We start from the raw sequence: 14,381 nt of genomic DNA, 5'->3' as shown, positions 1-14,381 counted from the left end.
CGCCTCAGACTCTGTGATTGCCGTCTGTTGTATGAATGGTTACGGCTATAGCTTCTTGGCCCTCTGTCTATCAGGTGAGAGATGCTGTACTTGCTCAGTTAGTGCCGCAATTTGAGTTCACAAGTCTGTTAGTTCTGTGTTTTCAGTTGATTTACCTAAGCGACACTGTTTCGGCTACATAGTGTGGGTTTAGTTCCAAGATCTTGTCAGCCATTTGAGCTAACTAACCATGTAACAGTTTTCTCCTTTCACGCACACACATCTCTTCTTTGTTTTCCTACATGCCCACACGCATTTTGCACCCAGCGCATCTTTATTCACTAATCAGTGGGCCACTGCAAAACTATATGGGTTGAGCTTGAAAACAAAAGACATCATAAACTTATAGTTGGGGTTCGTTACAATCCACCGAATAGGGATTCAAACTACATCGCCAAATTTCATGATAAAATTTCCTACATGTGTAAGCGTAAGAGGGTTCTCATACTAGGGGATTTCAATTACCCAGGTATTGATTGGGAGAACCTTTCATCTAGAGATCAGTATGAAAGAGACTTTCTTAAGTTGGTGCTCGAAAATATTTTGTATCAGCATGTATCAGAAGCCACTACAGGTACTGCTATTTTGGATTTAGTTCTAACTAGTTTTGAGGATCTTGTGAACATGTTTTGGTGGGGGGAAGAGTTTTTTTCCAGTGGTTATCGTATCGTCAGATTTCACAAACTTTTCCTCAAGTAAGGTTGATAACAAAAGACTGGTTCCTTGTTTTTGGAGAACTAACTTTGATGTTTTGAGAGAAAGGGTTTTTTTTTTTTTAATGTGATCCTCACGTAATCCCAAAGGATCAGCATGATCCGTTAGCGGATGTTTTCAAAGACCGGTTAGAATCAGTAGGGGTGATAGGTCAATGGGAAGAATTTAGTATGAAGCTGTCCTCTGTTTTGCACGACATCATACCCTTTGTTCGAAAAAAACGTGTTTGTACATCGAACCATCTATGGTTCACAGATAGCGTGCGTAACCTTTATCTTGAAAAGAAAAGAGCATTCAGAGAGTATAAAAGTGGACGAGGTGACATATCATTGTTTACTGATAAAGGAAGAGCACTAAAGAAAGCGATACAGGATAGTAAACAGGAAGTTGAATCTAGGTTGGCAGATAACAGTGGCTCTGACCCATAATCATTTTTTCGATACGTCAATAATGGATGTAAGGGGACAGTTGACCCCCTCTCGATAGGAGGCTCTAGGATAGAGAGCAATGTAGGCATGTGTAGTACTTTCAATAACTTTTTCGCATCAGTTTTTAATGGAGATAATGAGTCAATGTACGGGTGTTACATGGGGTGATAAAATCTTCAACGATATTCAAGTGGAAGACGTGGAGGTCCCAAATCTGCTAAAAAATCTATGTGCAAGCAAAGCACTAGGACCAGATGATATCTAGGGTCTTAGGGAATGTGCTAATGAATTGTTGGGGCCAGTCGCACAGATATACAGGAGTAGTGTTGCTGAGGTTATCGTCCCAAGGGATTGGAAATTTGCTGATGTTGTTCCGATATTTAAGAAGGGTAGTAGAGAAGCTGTGTCCAATTATCGTCCAGTGAGTTTAACGAGCTCCCTCTCGAAAATTTTGGAGATTATCATCAAAAGGCAGTTTGTAAAATGGATAGATAAGAATAATATATTTGTGGATAATCAGCATGGGTTCAGGAAGGGGAAGTCATGTGTAACTAACCTCCTTTGGTTCTATGATCACGTGACTAAGGCTTTCGGTAAGGGAAAAATGTAGATGTTGTTTACCTTGATTTCCAGAAGGCATTTGATCAGGTCCAACATGGTAAACTCTTGAAGCATTCACACGAGATTGGGATAGGGGGCAACTTGCTGCATTGGATAGAATCGTGGTTACGAGATAGGTCGCAACGAGTTATGGTAAACGGGAAATTCTCTGGTTGGACAGACGTCACAAGTGGAGTTCCTCAAGGAAGTGTCCTTGGCCCCATACTTTTTTCACTTTTTATCGATAAACTCGATCAGGGTATCGATGGAAGTACTAGCAAATTCACAAATGATTTGAAGCTAATGGGGGTAATTGGGAATCAAAGTGATAAGGAGTTGCTCCAGACCAACTTAAACAGGATTGCAGCATGGGCAAATGAATGGAGCATGACGTTTAGCGTTGACAAGTGCATGGTCACTCACTTTGGTTCGAACAACCCACAGTTCTCTTACGAGTTGAATGGTGTCGCTATCCCTGATGCAACTAGGGTCACCGATTTGGGAATGCTCATTTACGAGCGGCTTAGGTTTTCTGAACATTGTTCAGCGGTGGTCAAAAAAGTGAATAGAATGCTTGTGGTCTCATTTTCAAAAAAAGGTCTCTTCGCGTTCTCCTAAAGTAACTCCTCCACTTTTTTGAGACTTAGTTCGTCCTGGAATGGAGTATGCTGTAAGGTTTCGGAGACCATACCTACAAAGGGACATAAACTTGGTTAAAAGGGTGCAGAGAAAAGCTACACGTGTCCTTATTGGAACATGGGGAATGAGTTATGGCATGAAATTTTAGTACACCACCAATCGACTGCTTTTACAAGGGGACACCAGTATCGATTGGTAAGGGACAATGTGAGGTTATGGTGTCGCAGGGAATTTTTCTCTACTATATAGACAAGAAAGTTAACCAAAGAAATTGTGTAATTATTGAATTACTTTACTAAAATCAGCAGTTTTGCACCAGTGTAGTTAATAAATGGAATAGCTTACCCCCGGAGGTAGTGAATTGTAACACAATTGACACATTTAAAAAGAAATACGATAAACATGTTGGGGTAAATTGAGAAGCTATCCATACTGAGAATAAGACCATCATAATATTCTTTATTGGTATCATGTGTATATATTGTTTATAATTTTGTGATTGTGTTTTCAATTGGGTTGCTGTGTTTTTGAAATATATGACATCCATATTTGTTATAGGAATTTTTTTCTCAGCCTCCTCATGGGGCATTTTGCCTGTTGTGGTGTTGTATTTTTATAACCAGAGCTGCAACTAATGGGAATCAGGTGGGTCTGATGCATCGGACCCAAAGGGGGCACAAATTTCATCTCTTAACCTCTTCAACATATTCAAGGGGGGAGCCAAAACACATACTTGCCCTGGCTGGCCTGATTGTGACCCTGGGTACAACTGTGGCATTAGAGTCGAGGATGCTATGAATTTATGAGAAACCATATTTTAATTTGCAGCACCATGCTAAGCCTATGTGGTGGTCGAGTGGTGATAATGACAGACTCGCATTGCGTGGTCCTGGATTCAAACCCCACCATCATCACAGTGGTGGTCAACTAAAGTTGGTTTTCTGTGGTTCCCAACTTCAAGGCATGAATGCAAGCCGATCTCCCCTTTAAAACGTCTCGCCACAGAGAGCAAGACTTACAAATGGTACAAATGTAATTCAATCGTAAAGCATCACTCAATTCACTTCTGAAACATTGATGGCAGGACTGTAAAATCAAACAACACTCAGACTGTTAGGTACACACACAGTGGCACGTCTGGCACAACTCATTAGGTAGTAAATCGCCCATAGATGGTGATACACCCGAGTTGTGCTTGGTTTAAAGAGAGAAAGAGCTCCATGATGGAGGAAAAGTGGTAAGATGCTCGTCTTCCACTATGAAAGTTTCAGTCCAGGCCCATGGGTGCGAATCCAGCCAAAAGATCAGAGAAAGTTTTTTACCTATCAAGCCTGGCTACAGATAGATGGTGCCTTCATTTCCCACTTAACTCCATCATTTGGAAACTGCCACATGACCATATTTGACTGGAGTTGGTGTGCAGTAAAGTAGCATCATGCCGAGCATATGCGGAAGGGATTTATGAATTGAATTTTTGCACTTTTTAAAAGATGAGTATCCACAGGTCTAAGACTGGGATTACACTACACATTTTTGATAAAAGATCTTTTACAAATCGTGAAAAGTAACCAATTGGTTTATCCACTATTGGTTACATTCGCTTGAATGTAATGCGAGCAATGTGGCTCCTAGGGGCATCATTTCTGATATCAAATAAAAAATTAGAAATTCTCAAGCACCTTATCAAAAAAGAGCTATTGGGTATTTTATAATGAACAGATAATATATAATGTCAAATAAACTTCTAGCGAACTATATAATTCCAGATAATCATAGGCATAAACTTTTATCTGGTCCATGAGCCCACTATATATTAACCACCATCTCGACTGTTGCGAACTATAGACGATAGATGATGCAATTCTTTATCCCAATCTTGCTTTGGCAATGAGAATTGATAACGGTTTCGGTTCATAGCGGAAAAAGATGCGATTGGCTAAGAACTAGCGGAGGGCTGGAAGAACATTCTAGTAAGGCACGTCCCTCCAGACAGTCCCTACCGTGGCGCCGCCGACTTGGAAACTGTAAAATAGAATTTTTTAGAATGTTCCTTTTCTCGAAGTTTCGACAGACCTTTAAATAGTAGGGAGGAGTTGTGAAAAGAGGCTCCAATAGAGAAACTGGATGAAAAGTCAGTTGTGATTTAACTTTGTGAGAAAGTTGTTAGCTCTCTGATTACGTTGTAAATATGTGTAAATTGCTCTGTTCTGTAAATAAATCTGTGTTTGTCCGTCGAGCCGCTTCTTGTTTTGCAATCTCAAAGTCTTGTGAAAAATTATCCGGAACAATACCTACAATTTTTTGTCTCTTACAGCAATTGACCATCGTTCTTCAGTACGGAATACTGATTAAAAAAACATTAGTACAATAAATGCAATTAATTTAGTTAAACAAGCTCTAGTGAAACCAGAGATTATAACTTTTTTTGGATTTTGCAAAAATTATCACATTTTCACTGCTCTGTAATTTGATAACTAAGCCCAAATAAAAAAAATCATAAATACAAAATTTGTAGTAAATTTTGTCTTCTACAATACTGTAATTTACACTTTGTTCTATAATGCATAGAAACAGAAATATAAAGCAAAAACTGAAAAAAAATCAAAATTTTCACATCTTTTCAATATAAATCTGCTTACACAAGGCTTTTGTTTTTGCAAACTTGATATTTTATTAGTGGCCCTACAACTTATTGAAAAATTAGAGATACCAAACTTTTAGCAAAGGAACCCACTTTTTGGTATGTATTGACTAGGATAATAAGACTGACTTCAACCAAAATAAACTGACTGAAATGACTTGGTAACAAAGTCAATTTTTGGCCAAAACAGTGTACTAGCAACCTCAGATAATTCTTTTCTGTCTCTCAATATATATTATACTCTTTTTTTGGAGTTTTCCACAGTCCAGTCTGTCAACTCAGTTTGACAATGAGCAGCAAATTATAAAGGCATGTATGTTTTCTAAGAATGATGCCTCTTTCGAGACCACTTTCAAAAGAACAGTGCAAAATGTGTAAATTACAGGATCCAATGAATTCAAGGTGAATCAGATCATTTTACTGCATTGTCCACCCCCTTTTTTTAAAAAGGATTACTACTGTTCAATGCCAGTGTCATCGTTTTTGACAAATGAAGCACTTTCATCCCTAATTCTTTGCCGAGCATTGTAAATATTGTTTATGCCCTAAAAATACAGATGACAATTGAATGTTATTTGGTATCATCAAAACCTAGAATAGGCCTATGTACCTAACTGAACTGCTTTATCATGCAAACTATTGTGTCACTTATACACAAAATATGCATCATAATTTTGAATGATAAATGTTACGGCCCAAGAGCATGAAGTACAAGATTATTATTTTTTCAATCAAGTAGAAGTTTTTAATCACTACTCTATTTGTTGAACCCTTAAACTGATGAAAAACAAATGAAAAATTAATAAACCAGCAAATGGTCCACATACACCCCCCTCAAATAACTTTAAAAACAATGCAATTTCTGTTTTGGCAGAATCAATAATTACAATCTACTACATTCGTATTATTTGGCATTACCGTCTGCCCCCCTTATATCTGGGGGTTACGTTCCGGAGGGGACTGCGAATACAACAAATCCGCGAATAACCGAAACCATAGTTTTTTCTTGCATATCTCGTTTATTGAGCAGCACGAGAAAAGCAGGGTAACGCAGAGGTATAAGGGAATGTAAAAGCGGGTGCAGTGATTATTAGCTATTTTTTCTGAAAGAACATTGCGATTTCTGTCTGCCGTTTCTTCTTCATATCATCAAGTATGTTAGAGTATGTTCACAAGGCTTCCTTTACCAATTTTTATACATGTGAAGAGCGTACCATAGAGGGATCTATGTCATGAAAACAATCTATCGCTGATTTGAACTTGCGAAGCCCTTCTGCTATGTTACACATAGTGAACTTATCTTTCACATCTTGAACTTCTTCTTCATCTGGTACCGCTTCAGTTTCAGGCTGCATTAATTTCTTCTTGGTCAGTATCTCTGAATTGCTATTAATTAGCTGTTCGACTTCTTTTACATCCATATCAATGAACCCTTCTCCACCCACCTTTTTCGCTAATGTGACAATGTCTTTTATAGTCTCTTTAGTTGGCTCTGTAGAAATGGTTGTGTCCTTTATCGCACATTGTGGCCAAATGCTAATCCAACCCAAGGTGACTTTCTCTCTTGGGAGCTGCCACGGCTCTAGTGATGACAGTAATGTCTTCAGCGAGCCACAGGAATGATGATTTCTGTGTTGAAAAAAAAATTCCAATGAAGGAAAAAAAACTGTGAATAAAGAAACTGCGAATACGGGGGGGGGGGGCCGATTGTATATCAATGATTCTCTCCTCAATTAAAATCAATTATATGAATTTTGTTGATAGGTTTTGATTAGGAAAGTGGGTGAACAACAAGAAAGTAGGACAAAACCAAGAAAGTATGACATTTTACCAAACGGTAGGACAAGTGGGAGCCCTGCATAAGGCTATGATTATGTTGTTTTTGGGGGGGGGGGAGCACATTGTCTCCTAATTTCTCTAATTTTTTGAGTGTGGGCCCTGTGTATATCGATATATTAGTATATCATGATGTAAGGTTGAAAATGCGTCTTGATGTAAAATTTTCAATATTCCCCAGTCCTAATGCACAGTGGTGACTATTTAGTGATGCAATGCTACATTGATTACAAACGAGAACATAACTAAACTTCAATACTCATCCAGCGGAGACATATGTTGCCATAATAACCGAGCCGACATTAGAATGCCATACTGTTGCCATTCTGCGACTCATTATAATAATGATAATAAATTAATAACATCTTCCTCCCTTTAGGGGAACCATAAGTTTCTTATAATTTGTGAGAGTAAATCAGCCTGGATGGAGGCTTTACCAAGTGACCTGATCTTGTGACCGTGTAAAATCCATTATCCTGAATTGTCTGTGATGATGGGCCTGCTACCTGTTTCTGTGGTGTTGGAACCTGGCATTGGGGTAATACTTCATCCTTGTTGCTGGAGATGTAGGACCACTTCTGTCTGGCTTGTACTCAGGCTCTTGCATCTCAGGTAGAGGCCACTGTTGAGGTCACTAGATAGCAGCAGGATACCATTGGCGAGCGGCTGTTGCCTTGGATGACCGTGCGCGCAACTCAGTATCATCTCAGCGACCAAACTGACAACAACGCGGCTCATGTATCGTTTCCCTCTCTTATTTCAATAAATTCATAGTTTGTTAATTGCATCTTGAATTGTCCCTTTATTTATCTATAGTTCGTTCAGCGGAATACATAGTGTTAGTTACCTTGGACCCATCCCGAAAATCACACCACAAGATTGTGAACATTTATGGTGCCGAAACCCGGGAAGAAAAACGCAACCAGCATGCGTTTTTCACTTTTTCACTCCTGTCAGTAATTGAAGAAAAGGGTATTATAGCTAGTGGTATATAAAAACATAATAGGAAGAGAGCAAACAGCCATCCAACACTTTGTGTCAAATCTCTACAGACTTGAATATAAAAGGGATTTACTGTAGGAGGGAAATAGTCTCCCCCCCCCCCACTCCCGTGTCCACCTATAGCCAATCATAACTATACTTAAATCTCTAAATAACCAACAAAAATTGCCAACAGGTTGAAAAACAATGTATGGTCATCCAATTCAGATGTCATCTCGCCAATTTGACTGCTGAGAGATAGAATCATCGCTAGAATATTGGTGAATTTTTTTCTTTTTCTTGCTAAAAATGAAGCATTCTGTAGTGATTTGGAACAAAAATACCCTGATCTCTTCCAGGTAAATTTTATTTATATATATTATTTATTAATAATTTTTCCCTCAAAATCAAATACTTTTTGGGAAACCCAGCAGCTATGCAAAGGTTAATTAATTATTTACCACTGCATAGCTGCTGGGTACATGTAGTTTTTTTCAAATTTTAAAATTAATTTCATACCTGTAATTCCGAAAAGCTATCTTGCCCGATTTCTCAGAAAACAGAATGACATGATCTATGCCTTTCACATTTATATTTTCCACTAATGGTCCATGAAAAAAGTCTAAAAGAGAGAAAAATAAATGTTTTATAGAACCTAATATATACAGGGTGGTCAGAAAATAACTTTGTAAATAAAGTCCCTAGTATGGCCAAAAATTAATGAATGCATATAAACTTCAAGATAGAAGTCTGATATGATGCGCTTTCGAATAAAAAGGAAAACAAAACCCTAGCTCTTGTATGGTCATCACAACAAAATTTTTAAAAATTCAATTTGCAACACTGATTTTTATACAATGCCCAGTGATCATTGTGTATGAAGTATTGGAACAGTACCTATAGCACCATAAACATTAGCACAGGACATGAAGATCTCACCAAAGAGTCGTTGCACTAAATCAACGTCTTCTATAACAGAAAGTCCCCACGCAAAGCTTGTGACATCACTAAGTCATCCATTTCACCTACAGTCAGGGTTGGGTTTTTGACATCAAAAACCTTTGATGTGACAAGTATAAAAAACTGGTTTAAACCGTCAAAAACCTAAATGAATGCTTTGAGATGTTTTAGAATAGAATAGATATATAACACTTATTGATGAGAAACATTGATATTACAATGTTTCATTTTCAAACACTAATCTATTAAAATAATTAAAACAAAATATCAATTATAATTTGCAATTTTGAATTTTTGAGGTACAAAATATCTAGAATAGTATGGTTCATTTTTACCATGTAGCATCTGATAACATGTAGCTAATTTTGCACATTTTTCTACACAAAATGACTACAAACTTATTTTTAAGTTTTGAATGGACAAACCCAAAGTTAGAAAATACTTTTTCAATAGAGGCTGAGCTGGCAGGACTGGACAGCAAAAGCATTGCTAGTTTTATGAGTTCAGATGCAGGCTCAGCTGAAAAAACATTACATTTAAAAAGTCCTTTCCACCAAATCACCAGGGGGTTTGCCATTCTTCCTGCTGCACTGAAATAAGAAGATGGAAAAGAAATTTCTTAAGCTTCATATGAAATTAGCAATGGCAAACAACCGTTAATTTTCTCTGTTGCCCATGTGCAAGCCAAATCACTTCGCACATGTCAGTTCTTCGCCTTTATATTTTGGGTCCAAAGTATATGCCAAATAATGAAATGGTTTCAGAATCTGGTCTATCCTGTTTTGCATTTTTTCAATATGAGGCTAAAGAGCACTTTCTTTGAGAAGGCTTAGCCAAACACGGCATGAGTCAGCTATTGTAACATAGGTGCAAATTCACACGCTTGAAAAATCTGTAGTTTATCACGTGATGGCACATTCCACATCAAAGAAAACATGTCAAACAAGGGGAAAAACCAGGGACTTTTTTTTTTGAAATTGCAACGGATGACCATATATAAATCCTGCTTTTCCGTGACGCATTTTTTCGTCCTGATCTTTTTAGTAATAATTACCCACTTTGCTTGCTGTTCTGTTCGCGTCTGCGAAAGAATGGAATTCACGGTTTAAACGAAACAAAAAACTTTATTTAACTGAATTGATCAGATGAAAAATTTAACTGTAAATTACTCCGCTTTTTCACCCATGATTATTTTTATCTGCTTATTTTCAACAGCATCTCACAAAACCCCGACTTTTTTCATTTTTTATTCATATAATTTTTTTGTAATTTATTTGGTATCATGCAAATGTTTTGTGTTCGATGGTGCCTAAAGATTTTTATTAGTTACTTAATACATCCATATGTGATCAGGTGATGACCATTCCATTTAGACCTTGATTATTTCTTTACCCCTTTCATTTATTCTAGTTAACTGAATTTTTCACAACGGACTGCATATTTTGTGGCTGAATAGTCGATATATGGAAATATGTATCGGTAATATCCATGTATGTATTCACAGTATGTAATAAAGATCGTATAATATCCCACCTTGCTTGAAAAAAAAAAAAAAATGTTCTGCTCGCATCTGCGAAAGAATGGAATTTCTGGTTTAAACGAAACAAAAAACTTTATTTAACTCCGAATTGATCAGATGAAAAATTTGGCAGTCATGCTTCTCGAACAGCGGTAACAACAACACTTATTCAGACACACTTAGCGCTTAGGACCAAACATCCGCATGAGAAAATTAAATAAAAATATATAAAAAATGTGAACACAATGCCATCTGGTGGCGTATTACCGAACTGTAAACATACTCCTGCCCTAATTAATTACTATTAATTATAATACATTAGAGTCACAAGGGAAGCTTGATGACCTTGGTAATAGTCTGCTTGTAGAGGTCCTTGCTAGTCTTAATCGTGACTACACGAACGAGTCCATCAGTTCCGGGATGTGTTTCCACAATTTTAGCAATCGGCCAGCTTGATGGTGGAAGGTTGCTCTCCTTAAGTACCACAATATCACCTATGGACAGGTTGGGGCAGGTGTTCTTCTATTTATGCCTTTGTTGCAGAGAATGGAGATATTCAGTGTGCCATCGTTTCCAGAAACTATTCTTCAGATTCCGAACAAGTTGCCATCTCGTTGACGGATGCTTGACATCGTCCACTTCTTCTGGAACTGAGCACAGAATATCGCTAGTCAAAAAATGAGAGGGTGTCAACACTTGCATCGAATCTATGTTTTCGTCATTGTGAGCCACCAATGGTCTGGAATTGAGTATCTCTTCAATTTGACACACTAGAGTAGATAGCTCTTCAAATGTCAGGCGTGAATCTCTAACAACTCTTTTCAAATGAAACTTGACTGATTTAATTCCGGCCTCCCAAAGCCCTCCAAAATGAGGAGAGGAAGGTGGTATCATGTGCCACTGAATGGAATGTTGGTTGAGGAAATATGAGATTTTTGGATTGTTGTTTATCTCCTTCGCGAACAACGTTAGGTCGTCGAGCTTACGCCTTGCACCAACGAAATTCATTGCATTATCACAGTACATATTCAATGGCGCGCCACGTTGCGCATTTAATCTCTTCAAGGCCGTAATGGAAGAATCCGATGAGAGATCACACAATTTCGAGGTGTACAGCCTTAGTTGCCAAGCATATGAAAAGAGCAATGTATCCCTTCGAGAATTTGGATCCACGACCCTTATGAAGCTTTATCTCGATAGGGCCAGCAAAATCTACACCACAGTTCGTGAATGATCTGCTCATGGTGACTCGAGGACCTGGCAAATCAGCCATCAGCTGAGAAGTTGATTTGCAATGAAACCGGAAACACACAATGCACTTGTGAATAACGCTATGAATTATCCTCTTAGCTCCAATAATCCAATACGATTGCTTCAAGATGTTGGATAGAAGCATCGGACCTGCATGCAAATTCGCAATGTGAGATTCACGAATAATAAGCAGACTAATTGGGTGATCTTTCGGCAGGATGATCGGGTGTTTGGCTCCATAGGTCAATTTTGATCGTTGAGATCTGCCTCCTGCCCGTAAAACACCATCTTTATCGATGAATGGATTCAGAGATCCAAGAATGCTTTTACAGTTCAATGGTCTTCCGTTACGAATGCAATTTATCTCATCGTTGAAGGAACAGTCTTGAACCTATCAAATGATTACTTTCTTTACACGTTCTATCTCAGACAACTGCAATGGCTTCACAGTGGTTTTCGCGATGTTGCTGTCAGTGGGTTTTGTCCCGATGCATTTTGACAAAAATCTGAAACAGTATGCAACGATACAAATGATTTTGGACAGAGATGAATATTTTTCAAATAAATCACTCAGAGTGTTGTTGATCGATGTTGCGTATGAGTATATTGGATACAGTCTTTCTTCAGGTATAGGTGATGATTTCAGCAATTCATCATTTGTCTTAGACCAGGATGCAGATGGATCACGGAGAAATGGTGGTCCATGCCACCAGAGTTCACATTCTTGCAGCAGCTCAGGACTGATTCCTCGAGATGCAAGATCAGCTGGGTTGTCCTTTGATGTGACATGATTCCATACACTTACTGGTAGCGTATCGAGAATTAGCGACAAAGGTTTTCCATCTTCGTGGATGTAACGACAACCAGGACAAGACCACTCTGGAATCAGACTATGCAAAAACTTGAATGTCTGGTATCTTGATAAATTTCAGCACATATTTGAACAGCTGAGCCAGCAGGAATGCACCACAGAGTTCAAGCTTTGGAATTGACAGCTGTTTCACAGGCGCTACCTTAGTCTTCGATACAAATAGTGACCTTAGTATGCCCAGAATTTTCTTGACAGTAATAAATCACAGCAGCATAAGCTTGAGCAGAGGAATCACAAAATCCACGTAATGATACCGGACCCTCTGATGCCGATACACAACGAGGCACCTTTAGCACATTTATTGCATTAAAATGAGCTTGAAACTCAAGCCATTCTTTTGTTAGAGCATAGGGTAATGGATCATCCCAATCACATTTCACCACCCACAACTTTTGGTAGAATATTTTGATCCATACTATACATGGGGAAATTAATCCCATTGGATCGAATATCTGAGCAGATCTAGAGGGGAATTTGCATTTCATCAAGAGAACATCAATGTTGAAACATGATGTGAAGAAAAAGGCATCATCCACAGAATTCCAGTTCAATCCCAATACCTTGGACTGTTCATTGCTGTCAATTGCAATATTGTGGTCATCACAATCTGCATCCAGCTCCTTTAGAAGTGATTGCAAATTCGATCTCCACTTACGAAGCTCAAAACCTCCGATTCAAAGTAACGAAGACACTTGTGAGCACAACAGCTTGGCATCTTCCGTAATATCTGCACCGGATAGCAAATCATCTACGTAGAAGTCATTAGAAATGATTCTTGCTGCATCTAGATAATCGTCTTGACTGTCATAAACGATCTGTATTCTATTGACAATTCTGGGTCGTGCTTGAATTTTCTTTGTAGCGACTGCAGATGCGAGAATGCAGAGTCATAAGAGTTTCCCAATTTCACATCAGGTTTGTAGATTGGAAGTTTCACAACAAAACATCCATTCTCGTTGATCGAGACATTTTACCTGAAATGCTTTTCACAGGATTCCTCCTCAGGAGTTAGGTCAGGAACCTTTGCACAAGGAATTGATTCAATCTCCCAAAACCGTTTCAGTTCGTCATTCATGCTGAGATTTGTCACTGTCAGTCCAACAAATGAAGAGCATTGTTCATTTTGCCAGTAACGACCCATCCCAATCTCGAATTTTGGGAAATGGGCTCCTTGTTTGCGTTCATCACCTGACCAGGAAGAATTATCAAGAAGAAGTGATCAGCCCCTATGATTAAATCAATGTCACTTGGAGTGGAAAATCTTGGATCCGCCAGCTTTAGACCATCAAGCATGTCACGATCTTTGAACTTGATCACCGAAGACGGTTGAGGAGCAGTCAATCTCTTTAGCACAAAAGCATCCATGTTGAACATTTCGCATTGATTGTATTTTGATGTTATGCACAAACTGACAGTTCCTTGAATAGTAGTCGGCTGAAAAGATGCCAATCCAGCTACTGGGACACGAACACAAGATGATACATGAAGGCCAAGCCTCTGGGCAGTTGATTGAGAAATGAATGTCGCCTGAGAACCAGATTCAAGTAGGATTTGGACACTTTGACAACGACCCCTGGCATCACGGACCGATGCAACTGCAGTAGGCAACAAGGCAATGTTTCCCTGTGCAGCAGCGTTGAGAGATAGTTGAGGTGGTCTTTCCGAAGAACTTCCAGTGCACTTGACAGCTGGTTCATCACGCGACACAGAAGCAGTAGCATAGTTTGAATGCATTTGCTCGTGGAGACTGGAATGATGTCTCGCGTTGTATATTCCACATGAAAACTGAGAGCAGCACTTCTTGCTCAAGTGTTTGTTTGACAAGCAATTAAAACAAAGATTTTTCTTCCGCACAAAATCCTTGCATGCCGCGACACTCAGATTTTTGTAACTAACACAATT

The 14,381-nt window shown here is 38.6% G+C and overlaps 1 protein-coding gene across 1 annotated transcript in view; it reads right to left on the bottom strand.

Moving 5' to 3' along the window:
* The window catches only part of Non3 (Ribosome production factor 2-like protein Non3), a 118,986-nt gene that overhangs the window by 23,686 nt on the left and 80,919 nt on the right, over positions 1-14,381 (bottom strand). Inside the window, exon 7 of the mRNA XM_089250162.1 lies at positions 8,398-8,500. Within this exon, the coding sequence (XP_089106288.1) occupies positions 8,398-8,500 (103 nt within the window). The remainder of the gene's footprint in view (positions 1-8,397; positions 8,501-14,381) is intronic.

Source organism: Pholcus phalangioides, unplaced genomic scaffold (genome assembly GCF_987345545.1).
Source record: "Pholcus phalangioides strain wild (caught in Gottingen) unplaced genomic scaffold, Ppha-v1.0 ptg000022l_1, whole genome shotgun sequence".
Taxonomy (NCBI): domain Eukaryota; kingdom Metazoa; phylum Arthropoda; class Arachnida; order Araneae; family Pholcidae; genus Pholcus; species Pholcus phalangioides.
Note: the sequence above shows the minus strand (reverse complement) of the source record. Positions and strands in the feature narration are given on the sequence as shown.